The 27419-nt window shown below is 44.5% G+C and overlaps 1 protein-coding gene across 2 annotated transcripts in view; it reads left to right on the top strand.

Moving 5' to 3' along the window:
- Nucleotides 1-535: 535 nt before the first annotated feature.
- The window catches only part of dstyk (dual serine/threonine and tyrosine protein kinase), a 29190-nt gene continuing 2306 nt past the window's right edge, over nucleotides 536-27419 (top strand). The window contains exons 1-13 of one of the 2 annotated variants that reach the window (XM_076269348.1): nucleotides 536-2038; nucleotides 6548-6957; nucleotides 12167-12706; nucleotides 13821-14049; nucleotides 16186-16421; nucleotides 16769-16852; nucleotides 17106-17282; nucleotides 20998-21127; nucleotides 22796-22952; nucleotides 24998-25130; nucleotides 25343-25456; nucleotides 26082-26196; nucleotides 26955-27089. In XM_076269348.1, the coding sequence (XP_076125463.1) occupies nucleotides 1831-2038; nucleotides 6548-6957; nucleotides 12167-12706; nucleotides 13821-14049; nucleotides 16186-16421; nucleotides 16769-16852; nucleotides 17106-17282; nucleotides 20998-21127; nucleotides 22796-22952; nucleotides 24998-25130; nucleotides 25343-25456; nucleotides 26082-26196; nucleotides 26955-27089 (2668 nt within the window). In that variant the 5' untranslated portion in view covers nucleotides 536-1830. The remainder of the gene's footprint in view (nucleotides 2039-6547; nucleotides 6958-12166; nucleotides 12707-13820; nucleotides 14050-16185; nucleotides 16422-16768; nucleotides 16853-17105; nucleotides 17283-20997; nucleotides 21128-22795; nucleotides 22953-24997; nucleotides 25131-25342; nucleotides 25457-26081; nucleotides 26197-26954; nucleotides 27090-27419) is intronic. The other variant, XM_076269349.1, reaches the window with a different exon arrangement.

Below are 27419 nucleotides of genomic sequence, written 5' to 3'. Positions count from 1 at the left end.
CAAGGGCCAGAATCTTGGTAAACCTTTTGTCGGTTAAAGTTTTTCCCGCCAAATTAATTAATTCTGTATATCGGGACACCTACAGGATATTATTCTGTTTGTCCCCCATGTTGCCAGTCATGCAGCCTATCAATGGGCATACATTTAAAGCACACAAAGGAAAATGCAGTCCAGTTTAAAAAGAGACCGACCTGTTAAATTAGTCGCTCTAGACATTGGTTACGGATATTATTTGGGTAGTTTGCTATGTTACCGGTTTGAAACAAATTGTATGAATAGCAAAATGTGCACTAGAAGCTTGAGAATGCACACAAAAGGGTCATACAAGACAGTGTATCAAACTGGCAAAAAAATATCCAGATGAAAATGAATGAACCTTCTTCTTCTTATGGGGTATTAGGCAGCCTTGAATGAACATTTTGGCCTACTGTGTTATTCTAAACCAGAGTGATGGAGAAAACACTATGGCTCTGTTCTAAACTACACGGTCCATACTGCATCTGCAGACAAACGCACGGTCCCACCTCTTTTTCCTGGAGGGCGCGTTAGTGCTAGCTCTCACAACAGTAGGAGAGCATGTCTTCCACATCCATCAACACGGATCTCTATGTACTGAAGCGCATTTGACTCGACCGGATGCCTTTGTTTAAAGGCTGGTAACATCTTCAAGCTGCAGGGACTTGGCGAGTTAGATGTCAATATGTTAAAGCTCCTTGCTAGACATTTAGCTGGTTAATTGATGGGTGTTAGCCAGATAGCATTCGCGCTGAAATCCAAAGTTTTCATCCCCTGGGACTTTTGGATTAACGATAGCTAGCTAGCTAGCCACTACGCAACTATTCGGTCTTGGTAGCAATTATAATTAAGTGTGTTTGTCATTGTCACCACACCACATAGACCGATTAACATTTGCTTAGCATATTTGCTAACTAGGGGAATCCTATATTGGGATACAAGTTGCCAAGATAGTAAATTGACGTATATGTAACTTTTTTCCGCTAGAGGGACAGCCAGCTAGTTTTGCAAGCGGCTAGCGACGTTAGGTTCCAACCGCCTGAAAGCTTGTTTACTAGCCTCAAAGCTAACGTTGTATGGCTGGCTCCAGCTTGCAAAGTAAAAGTATTCGCTGGAATTTTGTTTATCCCGGAATTGATACGGTGAGAAGCGGCGACTTATTTCACGCTTTTGGGGCGAAATAAAGTCATCGTTTGTCTTTTTAGTAGCTTGGATCATATTTACATGAGATACGTTGGTAGCTAGCCAGGTGCGTTCGATTTGGTTTGGTTTGGTTTGATTTGCTCGGATTGACAGTTCATTTCCCGTTAAACTGGATAACGTTTGCTATTCTAGCTAGCTAAGAGACTACTGTGTGTTATTTGGGATATTTCAGAGCTACTGTTCCGTTCTTTTAAACTACGGCTAAAGCATTGTTAAAATGTAGCTGGAAAAATGACTTCTGGTGCTGTCAAAAATTGCCGTGGAAGTAGCGTTAACATGAGAACGTTAACATAGCTCAAGTTAATGCTTACTCATATTTTAATCCACTCAATAGCTATAGGTTTAACATTACATAGCTAAATAGCGCCTAAACTTAATGTAGGTTTACGCTAACTGTTTTAAAGTCGCCAACTAATAATACTCCCTGACTTTGAGTATAAAAGAACTGACGCACCCACTCTCACCCTGGCTCAAGATTTTTCCATGGCGTTTCGAAGGTGAATACGGTGCAGTTTTGCAAGCCTTTCCTTTTGAAGGTGATCTAGCTTGCTGTACCTGGGGCAATCAAACATTACTCTGTGACCTCGGAGTGAGCTTGCCAGCATCCCAGTCATGGAGGGCAGCGGCGGCACCGGACACCTACAGAAAGTTACTCCTTTGGCTCGAGAACTGTCAAAGATATTCAGTAGTTACAACAAACATGCAGGACTGCTCAGAAAGAACTTGAAAGAGACAAACATATTCTTTCGGGAGATCAGACAGAACTACAGCAATGCATGTGCGTCAGCCACAAACACAGGGACTGCAGCGCTGGAAGCAGGTAAGATGACCGAAACACCTGTGCAGCACTTTCTATGCAGTTGACCATTTGTGGTCGTTATTCAGCATATGCACCTGCTCTTGTAGTAGGAACAGGTTTTATTTTACTGATTATAATAATGCGGCCAATGTAAAGACGAAACATTCATGAGAACTGCCAAATTTCTGTTTACATGTTAAGGCGTGGTGGTCCAGTTGTCCCTGCCCCCTTCTTTAAAATGTAATCCCACGTGTTAAAGCTTAGCGGGGGACTGTGGCCCTCCGAGTCAAGACCAGCCACACATGTGGAGTTAGACTGGGTTTTAGCTAAATCAAGTAACCCCCTTTCATAAAGAAAAATCTTACAAAAGTGTCATAGGAAGTCATGTTTTCAAGGGGGTCTTAAAGCAACACCAAAGAACTTTCCCTCTGTCGCACGCACGCTATTTGTTTATCCAGCACCGGCTTTGCAAATAACGATGTCCACAGACAAGGTAGAATATTTTGCATGACTTATAAAAGTACGATGTATTGCGACATCAGATGCAAGTCAAATTTGTAGTTTCTTATGTCTCATTCCATCGAACTACAGATCCGCTACCCGATCTGGCAAACTTACATAGTGCGGTTATAGCCGATAGAGGGCCGCGAAGCGAATGCAGAATTGCCGTTCACCCTGTTACGAGTTGATGAACCACTGAAACGATTTTGGAAACATTATTTTAAGGTATAAAAAAATCTTTGGTGTTGCTTTAAGTCACCAGGAGAAACAGCTGTGATGGGCACAGAAAGCTGCCAGTTCTTTCTCCACACAGTGAAACAGGAAAGATTTTCCTCTGAGAATGTTAACTGCAGAGAAGTACTGAATAGGATTTAGCCTATAAGGGGGGGGGGGGGGGGAGCAGATTAGGAGCAGTAAAAGGCATGTTTTCAGTTGAGACTTCTAAAATCCCTAAGTATGTCTCAGTTTAGTTCTCTGTAAGCAGAACTTCTCTTAAGAATGAACATTTAACTGGGCATTTTAACATGAAGCAGAGAAACTATACTCTCTTTTTTAGGGTAGTGTTTAGTATACATGTCAGCAAGCTTTTCTGACAACCCTAGATAGGCAAGCAGACACTGATTTATGCCACAGAGCTTACCCTAGCTACCCTCAAATTGCAGGCCACAAAATTCCCACACAGTCAAAGTTGTTTTGAGGTTCCCTAAATCTCCCGATGTAACCCATATTAGGTTGACATCTGTGGGATGTCTAAGGATGGAGAATTATAGCATGGGGTTAGAAGAACCCATGGCCTTGGATAATCAGTGCTGGTAGTGCTGTGTTGTTATTGCTCTTTCACTGTGGTCTGTTCGAGCCACAGTGTGTGAAAATGCATGTAGCCTAGACATGTAGGCGTTTGAGTAGGATTGATTATCTCTCTTGCTCAAGACTGCCACTCTTCATTTGTATGCCTTTCAACAGTGCGGTCCTGTATGTTGGGAGGGCCTGATAAGTTCAGGCCTTTAGGAAATGTTTGGTCTAGAGAACATGTTAAAATTATGCCATGGGCTACCCTAGATGAAAATGAAGACATAGAATTAGGCCTCTACAAACTCCAACTCTATATAGCACAGGTAAAACACTCTATATTTTCTGTGATGTGGAAAATATTACACACACACACACACACACTGGCCCCTTAGGCCAGTATGAGATTTGAGCTCCTCTTATATATTTACTGGCCCAGAAAAGTCACTTTTACACAAAACTGTTAATTAATTTCATTTCAACTTGCCTGACATGCTCTTTTACTTGCCCTGTGCCAGTGGGCCATTGCGTTGAACCCTGCACTGGACTCCTTTGGCTTTGTTGTCAACTTGGATGGTAAAGCTAGCAATCTTGTCTAACTTTGACCAACTGAAGCCTGATTGCGATAAAGAGCACAAGCCAATCTCTTTTTATGGTGTAACATGCTCGATATTAGAGGCTGTGCATTGTGGTGCATCTTAAAGTGTTCTGCCTTCTCTGTCATCATATTATGATGAGGTTCTGACTGTACCGATTTCATCATGCAACTAGAGGTTAGGAAGCTGAGGGGGCAATATGGAGTCCAAAAGAAGGAAGATGCACTGTTGGGCTTTTTGTTTGGTCTGCAGGCCTTTTAGTGCAGAGTCTCCCAAAAGCACCAGCCTTTATATGGGTGTTATTTTTCGGCAGCCCAGAGACAGCCTCCCTCCCCATTTCCCCCCTCCCGTTTCTGCACCCTGCAGATTTGGACTCATTCACGTCTGCAGGTAAAAACAAGTCATGGGTAGAGGCAGAGCTGTGGTGCAAGTGGCTGCACGTTTGTACCATGTTCAGGGTCAGCTGCTATTATGGACTAGGAGGGTTTGAATCCGACCCACGGCCATTTCATAATCCCATCTGATCTCTCTCTACCACTGGCTTCCCATCACTCTACACTGTCCTATCTTAATAAAGACAAAAGCCCAAAAAAATATACTGAGAGTGCAGGAAAGGTCACTCTTTTCTTGGATGATCTCCTCTGGAATATAGATGTTCAGATTAGAAACACTCTGTTGACACCCTGTTAATGGCAATTTCTGGTTAAGGGTAGGGTTCAGGTCTTTCTTCTTTTTTGAAACTGCTCGCAAAATGCATAAAGAATACTGGTGTGTCCCAGTGAGCTGTGAGCCAGTGAAGATGATATTGTGGTCATGATAACCTTACTAAAAAGTTTATTGTGGTACGTACGTATACCTACAGAGAGGATGAGGTTAGTTACTTTCTCCGGGTGTGGGTGTGTGTATTTGTATGTGTGGTTTTTCTGACGTGTCTCTCCATCATCTGTAAGAGCTTTGTCGCTGCACAGTGAGAAGTGAGCACAGCATAATTCACTTTCCAATACTGTAGTGCAGATGGATTAGTAAGATCCGCAGTGCTTTAAATAAAAAAATAAAAAACCCTACAGTGAGGAAGCAAAACAACAAGCAGGCCAGTCACAGATTAACGCAGGGGACTGTGTGTGTGTGTGTGTGTGTGTGTGTGTGTGTGTGTGTGTGTGTGTGTGTGTGTGTGTGTGTGTGTGTGTGTGTGTGTGTGTGTGTGTGTGTGTGTGTGTGTGTGTGTGTGTGTGTGTGTGTGTGTGTGTGTGTGTGTGTGTGTGTGTGTGTGTGTGTGTGTGTGTGTGTGGCAGGCTGTGTGAGAAGTGTAGCAGATCATTTTTTGCCCTCTGTTCTTTGTTGTATACCCCCACCACCCCTTCAAGCACACTCACACCCACCAGCTGCCCCGCTGGAGGACTATGACTCAGCAGCAGCCCGGTGGATTAGTACCAGGCCTTGCGCATGAGCACAGCTGAAGGGCTGTTGCTGTTTTAATGGGGAGCGGCCCTGGGATGGGTCATGAGACGGAGCACCCCAGGACAGAGTGAACCCTCGCCACACACACACACACCACCACTAACAAAGCTACTCAACAAACATAGCCCCTCTCTGCCTCACTCACACACTCTCTCACAGCCTGACTGCACTAAGCTGCAGGAGACGAATGGATAAAGCACATCTCTACAGTCAGGATCAGAGGATGGAATGAGAATATGTTCCACTTGTTTATTTTCAGTGTTGCGTGCCTACGGTACATAAACAGTATACCCTGCTGTTAGACTATACAGTATATAACGGTAGCTGATGTAATCGCATGAATGACTACTCCTCTAAATAAGGAACAAGCATTGATTTTATCTTGTATGTCCTCTAGTACACATTACACATCGCCTTTAGTGGTGGAAGAGGTAACATTCTTTTGTGCAGTACTGCACATTAAGATATGAAATTGCAATGTTTGATATTATTGCAATGTTTGATATTATCCTCTCGGTCTCAGTTTTAAATTGGCTTCTTCCTGTCCTCCTCCAGTTGCACCATCTGGGCACTGTTTATTGGACGTATTAAAAGCCTGGACAATAATTCAGGCTTCAGTTTTGTTTTGTCCATGTTCACGTGATTTTCACACATTAGCATCATCATCTGGAACTGTCTGCATAGAATTAGGCTCAGAGTACTTAATTACTGTTTTCCTGTGTGTGTTGTCGGTTTTCATGCAGGCTGATAATTCAATGGACAACTTCCAGTTCCATGTTGATGATAATTTATAATTTTTTTGTTTTGCAGCCTTCTGCAAAATCAAATGTTTACAGCAACGATCTGTAGTCACTGAACTGAACTGAACTTTAAAGTTCACATCTAGCAATACACGTTTGCTTCAAACGTTCATATCTGTGAAATGAATGTTGGAAATTGTCTGGAGGGATACAATGGATTCCATCCATATCCTGTCCTGTTTCCTGGAGGCCTGTTCCTTTGTATAGCACATGCAGTTTTAATATTGTTTTCAAATTTGTCAAACATAACTGCATTTTCATCTGCCGTTCACTGACAGCCTGAATGTTCTTGTTTCTCAACACACAGCTAGGCTAGTGACTCTTCTGTCATGTTTCTGCTCCATGTCTGTGACTCACTTCTTCCTCTTCGTCCTCTTCCTTCACAGGCCTGCAGCTCAACTGCATCTCCTTCCCACGGCACGAAGAGGAGTACCTGCACGGCGTGGTGTCCAGCACACCCTACATCCTCCTGCTGGGCCAGGACTGCCCGGCCCGCTACCAGCTGCTCAACTGCCTGCTGGGGGAGCGCCTGCTGCCCCTGGGGTCCGACGCGGGGTCCCCCTGTGGGGCGCAGGGCCTCACCTGTAAGCGGCGGAAGCTGTGCTTCACGCATGGGCGCCAGACGCGCCTCAGCCTGGCACTGCCCGGCCAGTACGAGCTGGTGCACCAGCTGGCGGCGCACTGCGGCCGCTGGGAGACGGTGCCCCGGCAGGACCTGGAGATCCAGGAGGAGTGCGAAGACCCGGCGACCCGGCTGGCCGAGCTGGAGATCACACTGCACCACTCGCTGCTGCAGGTGAACGTCCGGGGGACCTTTCAGACCCAGGGCCTCTAAACCGGAAGTGTTTGATTGAACTTTGTTTCAGGAATGTTTAGAAGAGGAGGCAGGAGCTGTAGCCTAATCCTCTTGCTCAAAATCTATAAGTATATAAGTATAAGTATATATACTTTATACTGGTCTCTGCATTTAACCCAATCGGTGAATTAGTGAAACACAAACTGTGAGGTGAAGCACACACTAATCCCGGCGCAGTGAGCTGCCTGCTTCAACGGCGGCGCTCGGGGAGCAGTGAGGGGTTAGGTGCCTTGCTCAAGGGCCCTTCAGCCGCGGCCCACTGGTCGAGAGTGCTTACCAGTGGGCCACGGCTGCCCATCTGGGCTGGGCTGCTCAGTTGTAAGAGCTGAAAGTTGTTCAAAGGAGCAGGGTGGGAAAAAGGTGCAGGCTTGGCAGTGTTTCCAAGGCAAGGTCCAAGGTCCCGTGGAAATACTGAGCAACAGCTCTCAAAGTGGTCAGTTAGAATGTATGATGTCGTCTATTTGGACGCTAGAGGATAGAGTGTTTTAGTTCTTGTTAATTTGTTAAATCAGACCTCGTAGGAAACCTTTAGTTCATCTTGCTCTGTCTTGGGATAGCACCACAGACACTGGTAATTTCCTTAACGTAGCTTACGCTGTCCCTCTTCATTCCTATCATTCAGGTAATCATATTCTCACCTCTGGTGCAGTAGCAGCTGATGTGAGGTATAGCACGTCGCCACACTCCACGGTCGATCACCTCCACCCCTGACCAACATGAAGGGCTCGTCTGTCCCATGCATCAGGCATCACATGCTGCGCCAGACAGGCATAGCTAATCCCCGAGTCAAAAGGGCCTGGCTAAACCCAGCCCAGGCCTCCTGTCTCTCCTGACCCCAGTGCCCAGGCCAGAGATCATGCCCCCTGTCAGGCCAGGCAGGTCATTCCCCCTACCCCACCCCCCCAGGCTCCTGCTCCGCTTCCAGCACTGTTTCTACCAGGCAGCGGGAGCAGTGGCCCCCACTTACATAATGGGCCCATCACTGCTCAGGGTCTGCTGCCTTTCACATGACCAGGGCACAGGCCAGTGTTGAGAGATAGAGAGACAGAGAGAGAGAGGCGGAGAGAGAGTTTGGCTGGAGGGGAGTGGTAGAGCGAAAATACGGGAAAGTTGGTGTTGGTGGTGGGTGGGCAAAATTATATCATATTTGTGATGATGGGGTTTCCATGGCAGTGACAGTATTTATTTGGCCCCCGGGCATGGCTCATAAATACCTCTGCAGTTTGTCACAGTCATGGCCATTTTTTTCCCTTTCTGTTTTTGCATTTTTTTTTTTCATTCTCTTTTTTTATTTTTCTATGCTTGTTTGCCTGAGCGTGCTGTAAACCGGCCGGATTGACGACCTGCGAGGCCCAGAAGCAATCCTAGAGATATGGCATCCTTTGCTAATCAGATCTCCTTCATATGCCTGAGACTGCTAAATAAGTGGTGGCCTTAAGTCACATGCCACTGTAACTAATATGGACCACAGAGATGCTAACTTAAGGGTCAGAAGGTAATGGTCCTGGACATGAGGATGCTATTGATCACTTATCTGACTTGTGTAGTAGCCAGACATAAAGATCTTTGGTCTGTTTTCAGAGGCTGCTAAACTTCAGTAGGCCTTGATATACCACCTGAAATGCTTGACTAGTTTTCTTCCAAAAAAATGTTTAGCCAAAAATTGGATATGGATTTAGCTAACTGCTTGTCCTGAAAATATGTGGCAGTGGAATGTGAGATTTCAGTCTGTGGGAAATCCCAGGGAAGTTGAATCGGTCATCAGACTAGAGAAATTCTCTATATGACCTGAGTGTTGATCCAAACGGTAAAACTACCAAGTTGTGCTACAATGTTTTTATGATAATGTTTTATGATGACTCTGACCAACTCCAACTCTCAATGTAATTTCAAGATAGGCCTACATGTGATTTTAAGCTGCTCTCGTGGCATTTTGTTCATAACAAAATGTCTGATTTTACACTTGAGATGTGAGGTACCACATCTGCTCTTCTCGGCATTGATTGGTAATGCCTCGCGTAAACACGCTCTTCTTGCCAATATTTGGGTGGCAATGGAACACATGTACGGCGAAAAACAGTAATACTGCAAAAACGTCATCATTCTCTGGGCGGACATCTAAGTAAAGCTGTAACATTGCTTCACATTGTATGTTGCTAATCTTTAGCTCTGAATGAATCATTTCATTGTGTCACACACAATTATTGGGCTGAATATATGAATAATACTGCAAAAACATGCTAGCTGACTGGGAAGGCCCAGGGCCTGATTCGGCACCTGCGCTATCCTCTCCCGTGTCTTCTCTCCAGAGCCTTGAGATCTTGAGGAATCTCTGGTGAGCTGAGCTCCCTTCCCCCTTGCACGGTAGTGCTTGACTCATTAGTGTCAGGGACTCTTTGGTAAATAAAGGCTCCGAAGCTGTCATACAGCTGCTACATTCACCACAGCCCTGCTAAGTAAGACATGGGCCCCTTTTTGGCTAGCGGCTAATGAACTCGCTAACACGCTAATTAGCCCACCCTCCTCCCCGTTAATTCCTGGTCCTCTCATTTCTGCCAAAGTGCACTGTAAGAGACCATGACAGACATCTCCAGTCCTGTCGATACATTTTTTCAGGTTCACATTTTTAAGGCCACCTTACCTCCACCAGCAAACCAGCAAGCTGTGGTTGTTTGCAGTAAGAAGATAAAAGAAGATTGTGCTTTTGCCCTACTTGCCAACAGTAGGCTGGGACATCTCTGGAGCAGGTCTCGAGGACATGTCTAGTGAGCTGGCCTTTATTAGTTAGTAGCCAAGTCCAAACTGCCCTCCCCAACCCCCATCACACTGCCTCTTAAAGAGTAAGCAAGTCAGCCATCGGTGAAACAATCAATTTACATGCCAAAAAGAAAGGAGCCCTGGTATGTGTTCGTCGAGAGCAAGGGTGTGACAGGGAATAAAAATAGATGCACAAACAGGCTGTCTTGCCTGAACCGGTGCTTTCTTTTCACAAGATGCAACGTTAAAAAAAGTTCAGATTGTGGATCCCAAACAGCCTGGGGATGGGTGTCTCGTTGGACTACATTTGAAAATGGACTGCCTTCATTGCAAGTCAAACATGCTATTTATTTTTGATTGGTGGCGAACAAATGTTTGCAGGCCATCTTTGTTCCAAAGAGACTCCTCAGTTGGCTGGTGCTCGTGCCTTGGAGACGGGACTGACTGTCTCTTTTGTGCCTCAGTGTTAGTCAATGCTCTCTGTCTCTGTCTCACTCCCTCTGCCTCTCTCTCTCTCTCTCTCTCTCACACACACACACTCTCACACACTCTCTTCCTCCACTTCTATCTCTCTCTCTGTCCCCCCTCTCTTTTCTCTCATGCACTGTCCCACTACTCTCTTGTGTGTGCAATGTCTTACACTTTCCTTCCATTACTTTCTTTCTTGGTCCTCTCTTTCACTTTATCTCTTGTCTTTGTATGCTCTCTCTCTGTTCTCTCTCTGTTCTCTCTCTCTCTGTCCTCTCTTTATCTCTTTACTTCATGCCTATTCTCCCCTTAGTCTCAAAGGGAGACAGAGAGCATGAGAGCCGTCATTGGAAATGGATGGCAAAGCAAAAACATTTTGCCCCGTCTGAGAATTTTTTGCCCCAAAGACATTCCCATGAGAATTTAAATAAGGTCAATTTGGAATATCTCTCTCTCTCTCTCTCTCTCTCTCTCTCTCTCTCTCTCTCTCTCTCTCTCTCTCTCTCTCTCTCTCTCTCTCTCTCTCTCTCTCTCTCTCTCTCTCTCTCTCTCTCTCTCTCTCTCTCTCTCTCTCTGTATGTGCCTTTTAGATAAGCCCTTCAGTAAAATGCAGATGGTAGTTTTCATTCCTCAAACAACCAATCAATTGTGGCAGACAATATTCTGTCATAAGTATTGAAACCATTCAATTATAAGGCTACTATTCATAAGTGCTGCTTGTGACAGAGATCAGTGTGGTTACAGTTGAAATGCACGTTTTGGATGTTTACACTGGAAATCATGTTGGTCATGGGTTGAATGCAGTATTTCCTGCCGTACTCCTGAAATGTACAGAATGCATTCCATTGTTTTAGGAGATTTCCAGCTTACATGTCATGCAGTACTGCTGTACATGTTTTCAGTATTTCTTATACATCTGTAAGTAAAATCCTTTTCATCAAATAGGGACTGATCTCTGAATTCTGTTAAATGTATACTAGTCTGTTACACTGCCGGTCAAAAATAACGGATCAAATGGACTTCCATCACAGATATTTCATAACTATGGCTGAATTCCTTCAAACGTATCAAACATTCAAGTCACTTCAAGTAAGGAAACCACATCTCCGTTTGAAGGGTGTTGTGGCGGAAAGTAAATGAAAGCTGGCCAGACTTGGCATGACTGAAAAGGATGGATATCCCTGATGTTCCGCTGTCCTGAATTGATTCTAGCAAACCTAGTCTTTCTAGCAAACCTAGTCTAGGCGAGTATGATCAGAGTAGAGCTCAAAACAACTCCTATGGTAGATGTCAATAAATATGTATGTATGTGTGCTGAAAAACCCCATAGTATGCAAATACAACTGCCATTTTCAGTTCAAGCTGAAGTATTTGAGGAAGTATGGCCACATAGCTCGGCAGAGTCATTTATAGACACACACAGGAATATCCACACACACTTCCAAGCGTGCCTTCACACATAGAGTGCCTTGTCCGTCTGTGAAGCTTGACTCATCTTCTGGGTCAAAGGTGTCCAGTTCTTCTCCAAACAGAGGCCTGTCCTCTTGCAGGGTTCAGTTCGATTACAAATAATTACACTAAGCAAGCCATGATATGATTTAAGTCTATCAGACGGCTGTGTTATAATAGGGTTGCACATGAACACTAGACAGGACCTCAGGGGCAAGGATTGGATACATTCACTTAGGCATTCGGTGCTCTCAGCACTTTTTGTCTTGTAACTTCATTTGCTTTTTTGAAAATGAAAGCTGCTGCTCAGCGCTCTCTCTCTCTCTCTCTCTCTCTCTCTCTCTTTCTCTCTTTCTCTTTCTCTTTCTCTCTCTCTCTCTCTCTCTCTCTCTCTCTCTCTTTCTCTTTCTCTTTCTCTCTCTCTCTCTCTCTGAATGCTGCCCTAACCTGGCTGTTCCCTTTCTGCTTTGCGTAGGAGGCCAAGATCATGGTCGTCCCGTGCCCCGGTGTCCAGCCCATTCAGGAGGCGCTGGAGGATTGCTCACGCAACATCATTCCCATCATCATCTATGCCCTGAGCCAGGACTCGCTCACCGCTGAGCAGGTGGCCGACCTGCACAAGGTCCGAGAGACGCTCCCCTACCCCATCTGCTTCGTCCGCATGCCCTCGTCTTTGCTGTCGCCCTCGTCCTCGTCCTCCTCCTCGCCTTCCTTGACCCCAGAGGCCTCTCCCGAGTGCACACGGGCGGGTGATCGGGATCGGGACCGGGAGCGGAACCGCGAGCGTAGTGGCCTGCACGTCCAGCTCCTGTCGCTGGGGTTCCTGGGCGGCGGCGCGGAGAACAGCTCGAGCGGCTCGGCCCCCATGCCCCAGAGCGTGCTGGGCGAGTCCTTTGAGCGGCTGCACCGGCTCCTGGGGCCCTTCGCCAAGCAGGTGCTGCAGAACCAGCAGGTGGAGGCGGCCAACATGCTCAACGGGGTGCACTGCCGCTGCCTCGACCTCTTCATCAACCAGGTGAGATGGGGCCTCGTCTGGGACAGCTTAATCACACTGAGCTGAGCGCTATGGGTCTGGACTTCTTGAAGCCTTTATTACATCAATGTGAGTCCGTTTAGTGTACAAAGAGCTAAGTTAAGATGTGTATTATATATTTGGGTGTTATGCCTTTAATTGACAGGGTAGTGGAGAATGACAAAAAGTGAGTGGGAGAGAGAGAGTCAGGGTGGGATCCGGAAACGACCACGAAGCGGGAATGGAACCTGGGTCCTCAAGGATTGGGAGACTAGTAGTGATGTAGGTGACACTAGTGTGAGGTGGCTCTATTACAATTCACAGTGCAGTATGGAGAAGTTTGGTGTGTGAGAAGTTTGGTTTGTCAGAATAGCCTGTGCTCTCTGACAATCAAATTGTTTCCTGACCGTGTGTTGTGGCTGCCTTTGTTGTGAAGACACACCGGGTTAAGTGGTGGATGTTCTGAAAGTGCAGGTGGCATTGGAGGGAGGTGAAGGGCGTAGTCATTTTACATTGATATTTTTACAGGTGGGGTAGTGGGGCACAAGTTAATTGAACTGGTAGGATTCCATTGTGGCTCTTGGCATGTGTTGCTATAAAGCATTCCTCAATGCCTCATTATCAAGGACACCCTGATCCTGATAGGAGTTGAAGATGGAGTTTTGGAACATGTTTGGGCAAGCAGTTTTGGAAGGCATAAGCAGACACACAGATACACAGATCTGATTAAGTTCCAATGTAAACATCCATTCAGGCATTGAAAGGTCTTTTCATTGATTCACTGTTTCATTGATCAGAGCACAAAGTTAAAGACCATCATCACTGTGCTCATCAACAAAAATGTGTTTGTATTGTTTGTGTTGCAAAGGAGAGAGCTACTGCATACTACACATTTGTAAGTCAATATGTTTACAAATGAGCAGACCAAAGAGCATGGAGAGATATTAAAATAGAAAGTCTGTGAGGTAATCTCTAAGACTCCCATAATCAGAGCCAGGCCGCAGTAGTGTCTTCTGTCATATTATATCTTTAGAGCTCAGATCTACACTGTTTGTGAGCTTATTTCTGACTTTCCCCTGGACTGTGTGTGTGTGTGTTTGTGTGTGCGCATGGCCAGGCTTTTGACATGCAGAGGGACCTACAGATCACGCCGCGGCGGCTGGAGTACACGCGAGAGAAGGAGGGCGAGCTCTTCACCTCGCTCATGATCATCGCCAACCGCAAGCAGGAGGAGATGAAGGAGATGATCGTGGAGACGCTCAGCAGCATGAAGGAGCAGCTGCTGGAGGACGCCGCCAACCTGGAGTTCACAGGTCCGGGGTCACGGCAGGGTCAGATGTCAAAGAGTGTGCTCAAAGTTGACACTTTAATCTTGGAAAATGGTTTTATTGCACAGCATCAATCCTGTTTGAGTGGAAGCCTTGAGCAGTTCAACTTCAAAGGCACATATGGAGAGGGGAGATGTATATAAAAAATAAAAAAGGTTTTCATAGAGATGAACTGCTTTTGAATGATTTTCTCGTAACGAGAGAAAATGAACTAAAAGGCTCAGAGTGCTACTAGGAGACTTGCGTCAGTATTCACTTCAAACAGGTGCTCTTTTGTTGTGGGTGCAAGTAAGGTCAAAAAAAGAATGTAACAAAGGCACTCTGTTTAGAAAAATATATGGAAAAAAGCCTTTAATGAACATGGCAACTCGTTTGAAAGCACAGTCATAACTTCGCTGGTGCCATTGTGTCAAACAAGAGAGCAGGGGTTACCCAGCCTGTGTTGTGTTTGTTATGCCTTCAGCATTTCTGAAAACTCCCCATCAGATACCAGACCTATCACAGTTCTGTGAACCGGTGAATAAAACTCAGGAGAGGGCGCAAAACAGGAAACAGGAGAGGGAGCAAAAAAAAGGGGGTGAAAAATAAAGGAAAGGAAAGGGGGTATTTACAGAGCTGTCTCTCAGAGGGCATGGTCCAGCAGTATGGATCGGACTCCTGAGCACACACTAACTGAGTCAAGGGGAGGGGAGACGGACTTTCTGGTGGAGGAAATTGATTTCTGTTGTTCTGATGAATTGGTGTGCGTTTGATCCTCACAGCCGTAATGACAAACGAGAACTCAGTTTACACTGTGGTCCTCATGTGCGGTCCCACTGGGCCCGTACGGTCCAGCTCCGCCCATTCATTAGTGTCCACGGGATCATGTCCAGTTCAGTGACGCTGTGCTATCCAGTGGGAGCCGGGCCTGTCGACCGAGCCAAAGGAAGCGTTCCTGTGGGGCTGGGCTTGAATATTCTCTAATGATGTAACTCCTCCAGAGTCCAGACACGCTCATGCGTGAGTAAACTGTGCCGCTCTGCTATTACGCAACTCAAGCAGCATCGTGGGCTTTCCCTTCTCCCAGCCCAACTCTTATCCAGCCAATCAGCTGTGTGCTGCAGCTCAGCAAAGCTTAGTTCTTGTTTTCTAGCAATCTCCTCTGGTCTTCTCTATTGAAACCAAGTTACTGGGGATGAAGTGTCTCTAAAGCGTGTTAAAAGAATCAGGAAACAAGTCGGCATGTGTTTTGACAATTACGTCACACATTCCGACACTCATAAACACATACACACGTGTTGACAACACCGAGGATGTGTGTGGGCGTCGAGTTGTGATGTGTGAGCGGAGGGTGATGCTGTTTGCTGTAAAGGAATGGAAAGGACTTGTCCAGACTTCATTAGTGCAGATTGGCAACTCGTGGCCCTGTGGTAGGACCCATTCAGGCCCGTTCCCATGGCAACAGCCCAGACTATTTAGAGTCTTTAGCTGAGCTGATTTGATAACTTTCTGAGGGTACAGGGAAGGAAAGGAAGAGAGAACGAGAGGGAGAGAGGGAGAGGGAGAAGTGGACGCGGTGGAGGGAGAAGTAGTGAAAAAGAGGACTTTTCACCCAAACAGGTGTTTGTTAAAAAGCTAACTGGCAGGACCATTGATTTTTGGTTTTATTTGACAGAATAAGATTAAGTGTTACTTTCTCAGTGGAATTGTTCCTCTTCCCACTGAAAAATTGTTCCTCTTTTTCATTTTCAAAAGTTATTAGTCATTACTTACACACACACACACACACACACACACACACATGTACATACACCCCCACACACACACACACACACATACATACTGTACATATACACACACACACACAGGATGCAATTCACAGCCGTTCTCAAGAACCTATACAGTATTTAGCCTAAGTCTTTAGTATTTCACAGTTTAGTATTTCACAATATCACAACAACATTTGTAACCCTACAATGAGAGTTTTTATGATGGGCACTGAACTAAACATTTGTAACCCTACAATGAGAGTTTTTATGATGGGCACTGAACTAAATTATATTTTAAAGACCTCTTTAATGCTCTTTTTTGCAATTTTTTTTAAACAAAGATAATAATCTTTTATGATCATATTTTATCACACATAAACTTATTGTTCTCATTCACTCAACTCAGATATCATTGTAACTCCAAACGGGGAGCCCGTGGCCTCCAAGGACATCAAGTCGTGCATCCAGCAGATCCAGGAGCTGATCGTGGTGCGTCTGAACCAGGCGGTGGCCAACAAGCTCATCAGCTCCGTGGACTACCTGAGGGAGAGCTTCGTCGGCACGCTGGAGCGCTGCCTCAACAGCCTGGAGAAGTCGCACAATGACACCTCGGTGCACGTCACCTCTAACCATCTGAAGCAGGTGCGCACACACACACACACACACACACACACACACACACACACACACACACACACACACGTGTACTACCAGAGGACTGCTTCATTTAACAAAAAGGGAAAATATCTATTGCTAATTATTCATTTGATTCCATGTAAGAGATGGGGTTCATTTAAACATCTTCATCGAGTTTCATAATTCAATTTCAGCTAGTAATGTTTAGTATGAATGAATAAGAAGTGGTGGTGTACTTTTTGCTATAGTTTTGCTCTATTTTGCTCTTTTGCTGCTTTTTAAGTCGCACACAATCTCTCTCTCTCTCTCTCTCTCTCTCTCTCTCTCTCTCTCTCTCTCTCTCTCTCTCTCAGATCCTGAACGCTGCCTACCATGTGGAAGTGACATTCCACTCTGGCTCGTCTGTGACGCGGTTAGTGTGGGAACAGATCAAACAGGTAACCTCAGATGCACATTATGTTCAGAAGTCACAGAAACCTGATCAGCAGGTCAACATAATTAAAGTCTGTGTGCCCTGCCCTCATTCTCAGCCCTCTCTCACGCTTTTCATTTGGCCCTCTCACCCTGTATCTCTCTCTCTCTCTTTCTCTCTCACCCTGTATCTCTCTCTCTCTTTCTCTCTCACCCTGTATCTCTCTCTCTCTCTCTCTCTCTCTCTCTCTCTCTCTCTCTCTCTCTCTCTCTCTGTAGATAATCCAGAGGATAACGTTTGTGAATCCTCCGGCCATCACTCCAGAGTGGAAGCGTAAGGTGGCTCAGGACGCCATCGAGAGCCTGAGCGCGGCTAAGCTGGCCAAGAGCATCTGCTCCCAGTTCCGCACCCGCCTCAACAGCTCCCACGAGGCCTTCGCCGCCTCACTCCGACAGGTGTGTAGAACCACACACACACATGCACACACAACACACATACACACACATGCCAGTGCCATCTCTGTGTCTTCTCATCCCTCTCTCATGATCAGTCTTTGTCTTTCCTACCTTTCTCTCAGCAGTGTGTGTGCACACTAGTGGGTTCATATCTTTAAAAAACCTATTGAGTTGGAGTGCTGCCTGGAACGATAAGTCTTTGCTGTTGAGATGGTGCTCTTAGGTTGAGGGCTTGATCAATTGTAAATATAAGAAGATACCTAGGCACAAGTGAAAACATGTAAAATGCCTTTATTTCATCGGCAGATCAATTAAAAAACACTTTAACGTGTTTCGGCTCAAAAGCCTTCGTCAGGAGTGAACAATCTCAACAATCTGAGACAAGTTTGTTTAAAACATCAATATGAGTGGGTGAACTCTATCCTGTAGTCGGCGTTTAGTCCTGCCTACATTGCATAAAGGACATTCTAACTTAACTAAATAACAAGGCGTTTTACAGTTAATAAAATGTTTTACTTCATATGTTTTGTCTCCATGTGTATCCTGAAATTCTTTGCAATTAACCACATTAGGGGGGTGATTACAGGGGAACGTTTAAAGCTAAATATGGGGGGTTCCAAAAAACATTTCTCAAAACAACATTGCATTGTAATAGACTCCAGTTTTTCCTGATAATGTTCTTAATGTGGTGTGCTTCTGTACTAAATTTCGTGGAAAAGAAAACCCTTTCAGAGCCCTGTCTAGAACTCCCACTGGGACAGGGACTGTTGATTTAGATTTCTTGTTTTATTCTTAGCACTTTGGAGGACTGTCTTCTTGTAACCTCTCTGAACAAGTCTTTTTTCCATCTCTGTAGCCTTTGTATCAAAATCATTAATTTCATCACAAATTCTTCTAAGCCTCTGGAATTGGCCATATGTTATCCTTAAGGTGTCTAGGATGAAAACTTTTGGCATATAAAATGGTGTTACGGGAGGTAGGCTTTCTATAGATAGTGGAATGTAAAAAACCTTTCCCATCTTTAGATATTTCCAGATCCAGAAAACAGATGTTTGTCAATGTCAATTCCAGAGACAGTTTTGATGTTTTCATTTGTGCTATTAAGATATTCATGGACAAAAGTTCAGATTCAGATCCGGCCCACAGTAAAATTACATCATCTATGTACCTGCCCCAATAGATTATCTTATTGCAGAATGAATGTTTGGTGGGATTAAATACAAAGTCTCATTCCCATTTATCCATATATAACCCTGCATAAGAGGGACTATAGCAAGCTCCCATTGCACACCCTTTTGCTTGTCTGAATAGGCGATCTTGAAAGATGAAGATGTTAGGATTTAGAGACCTAGAGAAAATGTACAGGGGGGCTTTCTGTTTGCGGTCTCAAACTCAAAAAATATTCTAGTGCTTCTAACCCTTCTTTATGTACAGTTGAGGTGTAAAGTGACTCCACATCCATTGTAACCAAAATAGTATCTCGCCCTATATTACCTAGTTCAGAGATCTTATTAAGAACAGCTGTGGTGTCCTGTGTGCATGCTGGAAGTAAAGGTAGTACGAGTTTGAGAAAGTAATCAATATATTTGGAGATGGGTTCGGTAAGGCTATTGATACCTGAAATAACTGGTCTTTCAGGGGGAGTTTCCAGATTTTTGTGTATCTTTGAGAGAAGATAGAAAGAAGTCAGTTTTGGATACTCGTTAAAAAGAAAATTACTTTCATTAACACAAATCCAGTTATTATTTCTTGCTTCAGTCAAAATTGTTTTTAATTCCATTTTCAAAGGGATTGTACTTGAAAACTTCATTATATTCTGGATCATTTAGTTGTCTATTAGCTTCTTCTGTGTATTTCTCTTTTCCCCAGACTACAACAGCCCCTCCTTTATCTGCCTTTTTGATCACCAAATCATCATCTTTCATCATCTGTTCAAGTGCACAGCGCTCTTGCTTTGACAAATTATGGTACATAGGCATGCTTCTTTTCTGCTGATACAGGTTTTCAACTTCAAAATCCACTTTTTTAGTAAAGTATTCAAAGTAGCATTTAAAGTAACAGGACAAAAGGTAGATTAAAGGGAGTGCCTTGTGGATCATGTTGATATACCATGCATCTTCCTTATTCAGTTAAGTGCAGGGTCGCTCCTGGCAAATGAGCCAGGGATTGTTCTTTGACCTGTAAAATCCAGTCAATTCAGACATTTTTTATGGATATTATTATTAGACAGGTTAGATCTCCATTATTTCCATGTTCTTGTTGTGGGCAGCCAGCGTCAGCCAGCTCTGATTGTCTCCATCTCGTCCCCTAAACCACAGGCATGCTACGCATTCCAGCGTCCAGTAAGATGGCCTCGGCCGGCCGGAGTTTAGACCCAAGCACTTTGATCCCATTGGTCTCAGTAGGGAGCCGTGCTTATTGTGAAATCACACGTGATTGGAGAATGTGACTTCCGCCAAGAATAAAGACTAGCATTATGTATGTATGTGTGTATTAGGGGTGGGGGGGTGGGGGTGCGCGTCCAGAAAGTCCCCTTGTCACTCTAATTAGGAGTTGAGGAGGTGCGAGACATTGTGGGTGTAAAGCAGCTCGAGGCAAACGTGTACGCATGCACACACAGACACACACACAGACGCAAACACACAAATGTAATCTCACGCTCTCTGGTAACAGTCCTTCTTTTACCTGTAATGAGAATGTTTTGCTTGTTAAGTTTGCAGTTATTTCTGTCAGAGAGTTTATATTTGATGCTTTTGATGGTTCTTGAGATAGGGGGAGGCTAATTTGATTGCATTTTTTATATTTAGAACCTAATGGATCTTGAATGGGAGTGGGATATTTTGTGTCTGAATGTGGGTCTGTGTTTTCACTGTTAATATGACTGAGGGTATTCTCTCTCTCTTTCTCTCTCTCTCTCTCTGTGTCATGTCATCTGATTATGAATGTTTGATCTGATTGCTTTTGCACATGCATCCCTCTGTGTGTGTGTGTGTGTTTGAATAGTTATTGAATTAGGCTGATCATTTGATCTTCACATGAATATGCGCTTTACCACAAAGCTGCTGAAATATCATATAACATCATCATAAGGTTTCAATTGGGCATGTTCATAAACAGAGGAGGCAGCTTGAGGCTAGTGTCAGACTAATGCAAAACAACAAGCCAAGTATGGCTCCATTTGGCAATGAAGGAATTGTATGGTTATGGTATTTGGCCAAAGCGACATACAAATACCAAACAAAATAATACTTACATTTAACAGGGATTTTGGTCAGACAGAAGGAGAATAGCAATAATAAACAACAATGTTAATTCAATAAATAGCCTAATGAAATAAACAATGAAAATGTTTTAAATGTATCCATCTGGACTTTACAATGTCACATCTATTCTTATGGAGTGGAGTGGAGTAAAACATAAATGGCATTCTGTGCTTAATCCGAGGCAGTATAAAGCTGTTACGTGTGTGTGAGTGGGTCTGTGATGTTTGCTGTGTTGAGGTCTAACTAAAGGTTGTGTGATGTTTGCCGTGTTGAGGTCTAACTAAAGGTTGTGTGATGTTTGCCGTGTTGAGGTCTAACTAAAGGTTGTGTGATGTTTGCCGTGTTGAGATCTAACTAAAGGTTGTGTGATGTTTGCCGTGTTGAGGTCTAACTAAAGGTTGTGTGCTGTTTGCCGTGTTGAGGTCTAACTAAAGGTTGTGTGATGTTTGCAGTTGGAGGAGGGTCACACGGGTCGCCTGGAGCGGACGGAGGACCTCTGGCTGCGGGTCCGCAAAGACCACGCTCCTCGCCTGGCCCGTCTGTCGCTAGAAAGCCGCTCGCTTCGAGACGTCCTCTTAAACGGTAGCGAACTACACCTCTCCCTCTGCCTTTATCCTCTCGTCTCTATCTCTCACACACACACACACACACACACACACACACACACACACACACACACACACCCTTGTCTTTCTTAAGCTAAAGCAACGGTCTATAGGATAACAGGACTCCGCTCTCGCCTTCTCTCACTCTGCTTGTCTGTCTGTTTTTGATAGGGTTGGGTATCGTTTGGGTTTTATCCGATACCGGTGCTCAATCGATACTTTTAAAACGGTGCCGGTGCCAAAACGGTGCCTGAACCGGTACTTTCTTTTTAAAATGTTTTAAATTAAAATGGTCTAAAGCATGAATTGCTTTTTTATTGATAAGACAAATTTGAACATGAAATTGAACTGTTATATTCAATTTACTATCAATATCTCATTGCTCCTACGAATAATACATTTAAATGTTAAAACAGCTTGCCATGCATGCACACACAATGGTAAGCTCTGCTTTCAAGTTTACCCAGTGTAGGCGGTTTGCCATAAGGTATGTTAAAACCGCTTGCCAGAACTGCCAGGTCATGGACAACGGCATTTGCAAGCAAGCTAATCTAACAGGGAACAGGGACTAACAGTCAATTCAGTGTGTTCCCAAATGCTTCAAGAAATGTCATGTCTTAACCCATAACACGCAATAGTTTTGAACATGTCGGTGTTGAAGTGTTTAGATTCCCAGCGCTAGCCTAGGCATTTTAACAGCAACTATGGCAATGCGCTTACACCAGTCAGCTGAGTTTAATTAGCGATAACTACGGAGATGGTTTTGTAGCCTCTTTGACAGCTCAGTGACATCAGCCTAACCTTATGTTTTTGCCAGCGAACTTTTAACATGATCTTCATTTTCATTGTGATGCTATATGGGCCTCATGAAAGCACATGAAAGATTAATATCATGCCATTATGTTGTTTAGAACACACCGTGAAATAACGTTTTCACCTTACAACTTTGCTGATAACATTTCAAATAAATGCCAGTTAGTGCATTAGCAAGGATATTGTGTAACATATAGGCTACTGTTGTTTCATAGCCTTTTGCTTGTGTGTAGTTAGGCAGGCCCACTGCTAGATTTTGACAGGAGCTCGCAATATCGCGTTAAAGCAAGCTACTTGGGCTCACTCACGCAAGCTGTCAAACACTGTCCACTGGCCTATGTGGTGCACCCCTCTGGTTTATACATCCAGTGTTTATGTTAGCTAACTGTGTCTGGATGTGTTGCTATCATGCAGTGATGCCTCGTATAAAAAAAAAATAAAAACGCTATTTAAGCACCGAAATGAGGCACCGAAATCCAAGTTGTTATTCGATGCAGTTACTACCGTTTGCGTCGGCACCGGTGCCATATTAGAACCGTGTTTCGGTGCCCAACCCTAGTTTTTGATCAGTCTCATCCATTAAGAAAAGTATCATTAACTCATCATGTGTGGCTATACCATCTGATTGCTAGTATTTACATAACACAAAACTGGCCGATGTACCACGACCAGAAACTCTTGGCGACCTAGTTTTTTTTTTTTTTGTCTAGTAATGGTTCCCAAGTTCTGTCTTCATTCTGATATCATCTCCTGGCCCTTAAGAATAAACATGAGGTCAAACTACTATTTTCACATCCCTCTCTCCTCCCTTGTTTCCCTTTCTCCCGTCCAGGCAAGCCCAAGCTGGGCCGCGAGCTGGGCCGCGGCCAGTACGGAGTGGTCTACCTCTGCGACAGCTGGGGGGGGAAGTACCCCTGCGCCTTGAAGTCAGTGGTTCCTCCTGACGACAAGCATTGGAACGACCTGGCCCTGGAGTTCCACTACACCAGGTGAGTGCAGAGGAGGCCCCCGCATCACGACGCCTGAGGACGGGAGTGTGTGATCGCAGCTCGTCTCGCTTCCTGAATGTAACAATACCGTCTTTACGTCAGCATAACCACATGTGACATGTAATTTCACTGTTACTCGAAACCGAGCAGAGTTCTGTCCCATAGGCTTAACTTTTAGCCATTTCCCAGATTTTCTGCTGCTTCCAGAGTGACCTGAACTGCTGTAGTCCGTTTTGGGTTTTTTCTGTTTACAGCCGGTCAGAATGTCATAATTTGGTTCCCACTTGTGTATTTGGGTTAATATATGTGATGATAACTACTGCTGATTAATGTTTTTTCTCCATGACGATTTAGCATGTCAGAGTTTTATTCTCTTTATCTCTTGAAAGTTCATCTTTTCATCACAGAGCCCTTTGTGCAGCCCATTTCACAGTGGAAAACAATTATTGTGGCAGTCACCCTGGGAGCTAGTCGCCACCCGCTGCACACATTTGCAGGCTAGCTGGCTCACTGAGGTTTTATTCAATACTGCCTGTGAGCTTATGCTCTACTGGCATGATATCCATCAAATTCAATTTCCTGCCATGTATCTTTTGTGGGCTATGCATACATGCCTAAATGAATTTGTGGCAACTGGTAAATAAGCACAAGAAACCCTTCTTTGGCACAAATAGTACACTGATATATGGAAATATCAGTCCATGCCGTACAAGGCCAATGTGCTAACGGTAGCAGCACCCCGAGCCATGTTTGTCTGTCTGTGCAGCCTCAAACTCATACACAGGGCCCTTTCAGGGCACTTAGGGCAACCCAGCCCAGGGTGAGAGGATGGTCATGTCACGGTTAGTAGTTCAGTCGCCACCGGCATCCCATGAACTTGAAACAAGCGTTCACCTTACAATACCATTAAGGAGCTGCTGAGGCACAAGGTTGCGTTAAGAACTATAGAATGACTAAACATTCTTCCAGGTCTCACCCCAGAACACCAGGAGCCGAGCTGCCCCTTAAGTAGGTCAGTAGCTTAACCCTTAAAGGTGTAGGTTTTTGAACGTTATAAGTTCCGCAACAATTGAAGGTTCTAAAATTCTATGTTGAATTCAATGAACCCAGATATTCTTTAGAACGTTCATTTCTCAACATTCCCGTCACACTGGTGTGACGGTACTCCTTTAAGGGTTAATACCACGCTCCTGCTGTCGTTTGCTCTGCCACAATAGTCTCTGTCAAGGTTATAGGCGGCCATCCACACCATCCACATTCTATTCAGTCCATGTTGACTCAGTGGCCTTATGGTCTTGTCACAGAATGGAGAACGATGACTACTGAAAAACATACCTTTGTGCAAATGTGGAATGTTCTAGTTAAAACGTTACGCCTCGTATTCAAGTGGAGCACTGATAGGATCCTCTCACGATACCTTGCACCTGTAGCTGATGGTTTCGTTTCAGTGTGACAAAGAAAAATGGTATGCTGATGTAGGGCAGGAGTTGAGGGAAAGTTGGATAAAGAGTTGATGGAGAGTTGGGAGCGTGTGAAGTGGAACAGGCGCTCTCATGAGTCCTACTAGAGTAATTGCAGGACCGTGTCATCCACCCACTATTCTCATGTCATGTGTATTAGGCGCCCCCTTGTGGTGAGTTGTGTATCCTCATCCGGTGTGTATATGTGATGCACTTGGTCACATGGTGCACTCAAATTCTTGATTTTTGCTCCATTTAACCCTCTCTGGTGAAATTTCACCAACTTAAGATCCTAGCAACATTCTGAACATGGTCCCCTTGCAATATACTGTATACCATCCTCCCAATCTTTGTAAAATTGCACCATGTGAAGGGTTTTCCTAGATCGCATCACATATAGCGACAGTCTGGACATAGAGCATGATGCACCCTAACATGACAGTAGCTTCGTATTCACCTCACCTTTCACTTTTATTCTCTCCTCCTTTTTGTGCTTACCCTCTCCTCCCTCGTTCTCTTCCTTTCCTCTCCTTTCCTTTCTCTTCCCCACTCCATCATTCTTTCCTTCGCCTCTCCCACTCTCAGGTCTTTGCCGCAGCATGAGAGGCTGGTAGATCTGCACGGGTCTGTCATTGACCACACGTATGCCGGCGGCTCCAGTATAGCAGTGCTGCTCATCATGGAGAGACTCCACAGAGACCTTTACACAGGCCTTAAGGTGCCCAGTACAGACTGACCGTAACTTAAATACAATGTGATATTAGAGTTGATTAGTGACCATAGAAAATCAACATGCAAATTCCAGGTTGTTAAAATACTGGTATACAATGTATTGTACAATATCTGTATTTGCACAAAGCTCTATACACTAGCACAAAACCATACTGAGATTGGTGTGTGTGTGTGTGCGTGTGTGCGTGCTCGCTCCAGGCCGGTCTATCACTACGAGAGAGGTTACAAATTGCCCAGGACGTTGTAGAGGGAATCCGCTTCCTGCACGGTCAAGGGCTGGTGCATCGAGACATTAAGCTAAAGAATGTCCTGGTAAGCTCATCATCCTTGAATTACTCTATAGTCCATGAAGGGAGAGGAGCAATACATTATTAGTGATTTCTTAATGAATTATCTAAACCTAGACTGTAGGGAACAAATACTGGATTTATGTTTGAAGGAACACATGCTCATATGTGTTTCTTCTGTCTATGTTCTGTTAAATAATATTGGTGTTGCCGGCTACATAAAGTAAATGAGTACAGCAGGGTTGTACACAATTCGAATTGCAATTCTGCTTCCTGTTTGCTGCCTCAATTGAAATGCAAGTGAAATTCAAGAATTGAATTGGAATTTAAGAGCCAGTTTCAATTCAATTCTGGAATTTTGCACAAGCCTGGAGTACATATCAAAACGGGCAGTGCTAATGAGCACCAGACATTTGGAACTAAATAATGTCTGTGTTGTCAAGCTTTTATAGCCTCCATAACCTGTTAGTAAGCTTCCGTAACCTGTGAACTCTCCTGACCCCTCATAACCTGGGTTAGCACACTATGGTCTTCTCACTCTTAGAGGGGAAAAATATTGTCTCTAAAAGAAACTAGTTTGAGTCGCGGTCAGTCATACAGTGGTTATTGTAGTTGTTGGAGGTTCTCATGCCATGTTCTCCTATCTCCAGCTGGACAAACAGAACCGGGCTAAAATAACGGACCTGGGCTTCTGCAAGCCAGAGGCCATGATGTCCGGCAGCATCGTGGGAACGCCCATCCACATGGCGCCAGAACTCTTTACAGGTCAGATATCAGTTATACACAAACCAGATAATACTGAACAAGGTTCATGCTTTGTTGAGATAATGTAGATGAATTACTCGGATTGGCCCTTGGATTAGGCATGCTGTGTGTAATATTATATATACATGCACACACATAGAATGTATGCAGTGTCATGCATGCATACATGTAAATTATTTGATGTACTGCAGCAGTGTTCTAGTGTCCTGGAGCTTTCATTTACAGACGACAGAGCACACACATTGCTCCTGTAATGCCCCCTTCAGCCAAACCACCATCTCTGGTTATCCTCTCGTGAGCCATTGCTTGTTACTCCATTCAGTGTATCTGGAGTGTCGAAGCTCACCTCTTTAGAACAGAGAAAAATAATAAGGGTTAAACATGACCTTTCATCGGAAAGTGACAACCTGCTTTTATGATCACACACAGCAACTCTGATTGGTGTTTCAAGTTTTCACTGTTGTTCAATTTCATTTCTGCTACGATTTGATATGTTGACGTTATAATTCAAAGATGTGTATCTGCTCTATGAATAGCCTGGTTTAAGCAGTTATATTAGGTAAAGCAAAAACATGTAGTTTATATTTTTGATGCTCCATTCAGTGTTTGCAGTTACGTGACTCACTACAAATCTTTGTGCACCCACTGTAGTTAATATTTAACATTAAATCTATGTGTAAGTAGAGATTTTTGTCTGATTGCTGAGTAAATATCTGTGTGTGTGTGTGTGTGTGTGTGTGTGTGTGTGTGTGCTGTAGGAAAGTATGATAACTCTGTGGACGTGTACGCCTTTGGGATACTGTTCTGGTATCTGTGCTCTGGCTCTGTGAAGCTGCCCGAGGCTTTCGAGAAGTGTTCCAGCAAGGACCAGCTGTGGAACAACGTCAAGAGAGGTGACCCCTCCCCATCTCCAACGTGTGTGTGTGTGTGTACTTACATCTCAGTGTGGACGTGTATATCTGCACATACAGTCAAGGCGCATGTCTTGGCTGTGCTGAGTACTGTAGTGTTCTTATCTCTCTGTCTACTGATAGACACCGTCTCTCCAGCTCATGTCCTGAACCAGTCTGTCTGTCTACTTATGTGGCTGGCTGTCTGTCTACTTATGTGTCTGTCTGAAAGTGTGTCTGTGTGTCTCTTTGATGGTGGTGAATGATTCACTCTCCTCTTGGGAATATGTGTGTGTCATCTCACTGATGTTGCCACCCCTTCCTCCTGTCTGT

The sequence above is a fragment of the Alosa pseudoharengus genome, unplaced genomic scaffold (assembly GCF_046254945.1).
Source record: "Alosa pseudoharengus isolate Yale_2024_CS ecotype anadromous, Long Island Sound unplaced genomic scaffold, YU_APseudo_1.1 YU_APseudo_1.1_scf_5, whole genome shotgun sequence".
NCBI lineage: Eukaryota > Metazoa > Chordata > Actinopteri > Clupeiformes > Clupeidae > Alosa > Alosa pseudoharengus.
This window is presented reverse-complemented; position numbering and strand designations above follow the sequence as displayed.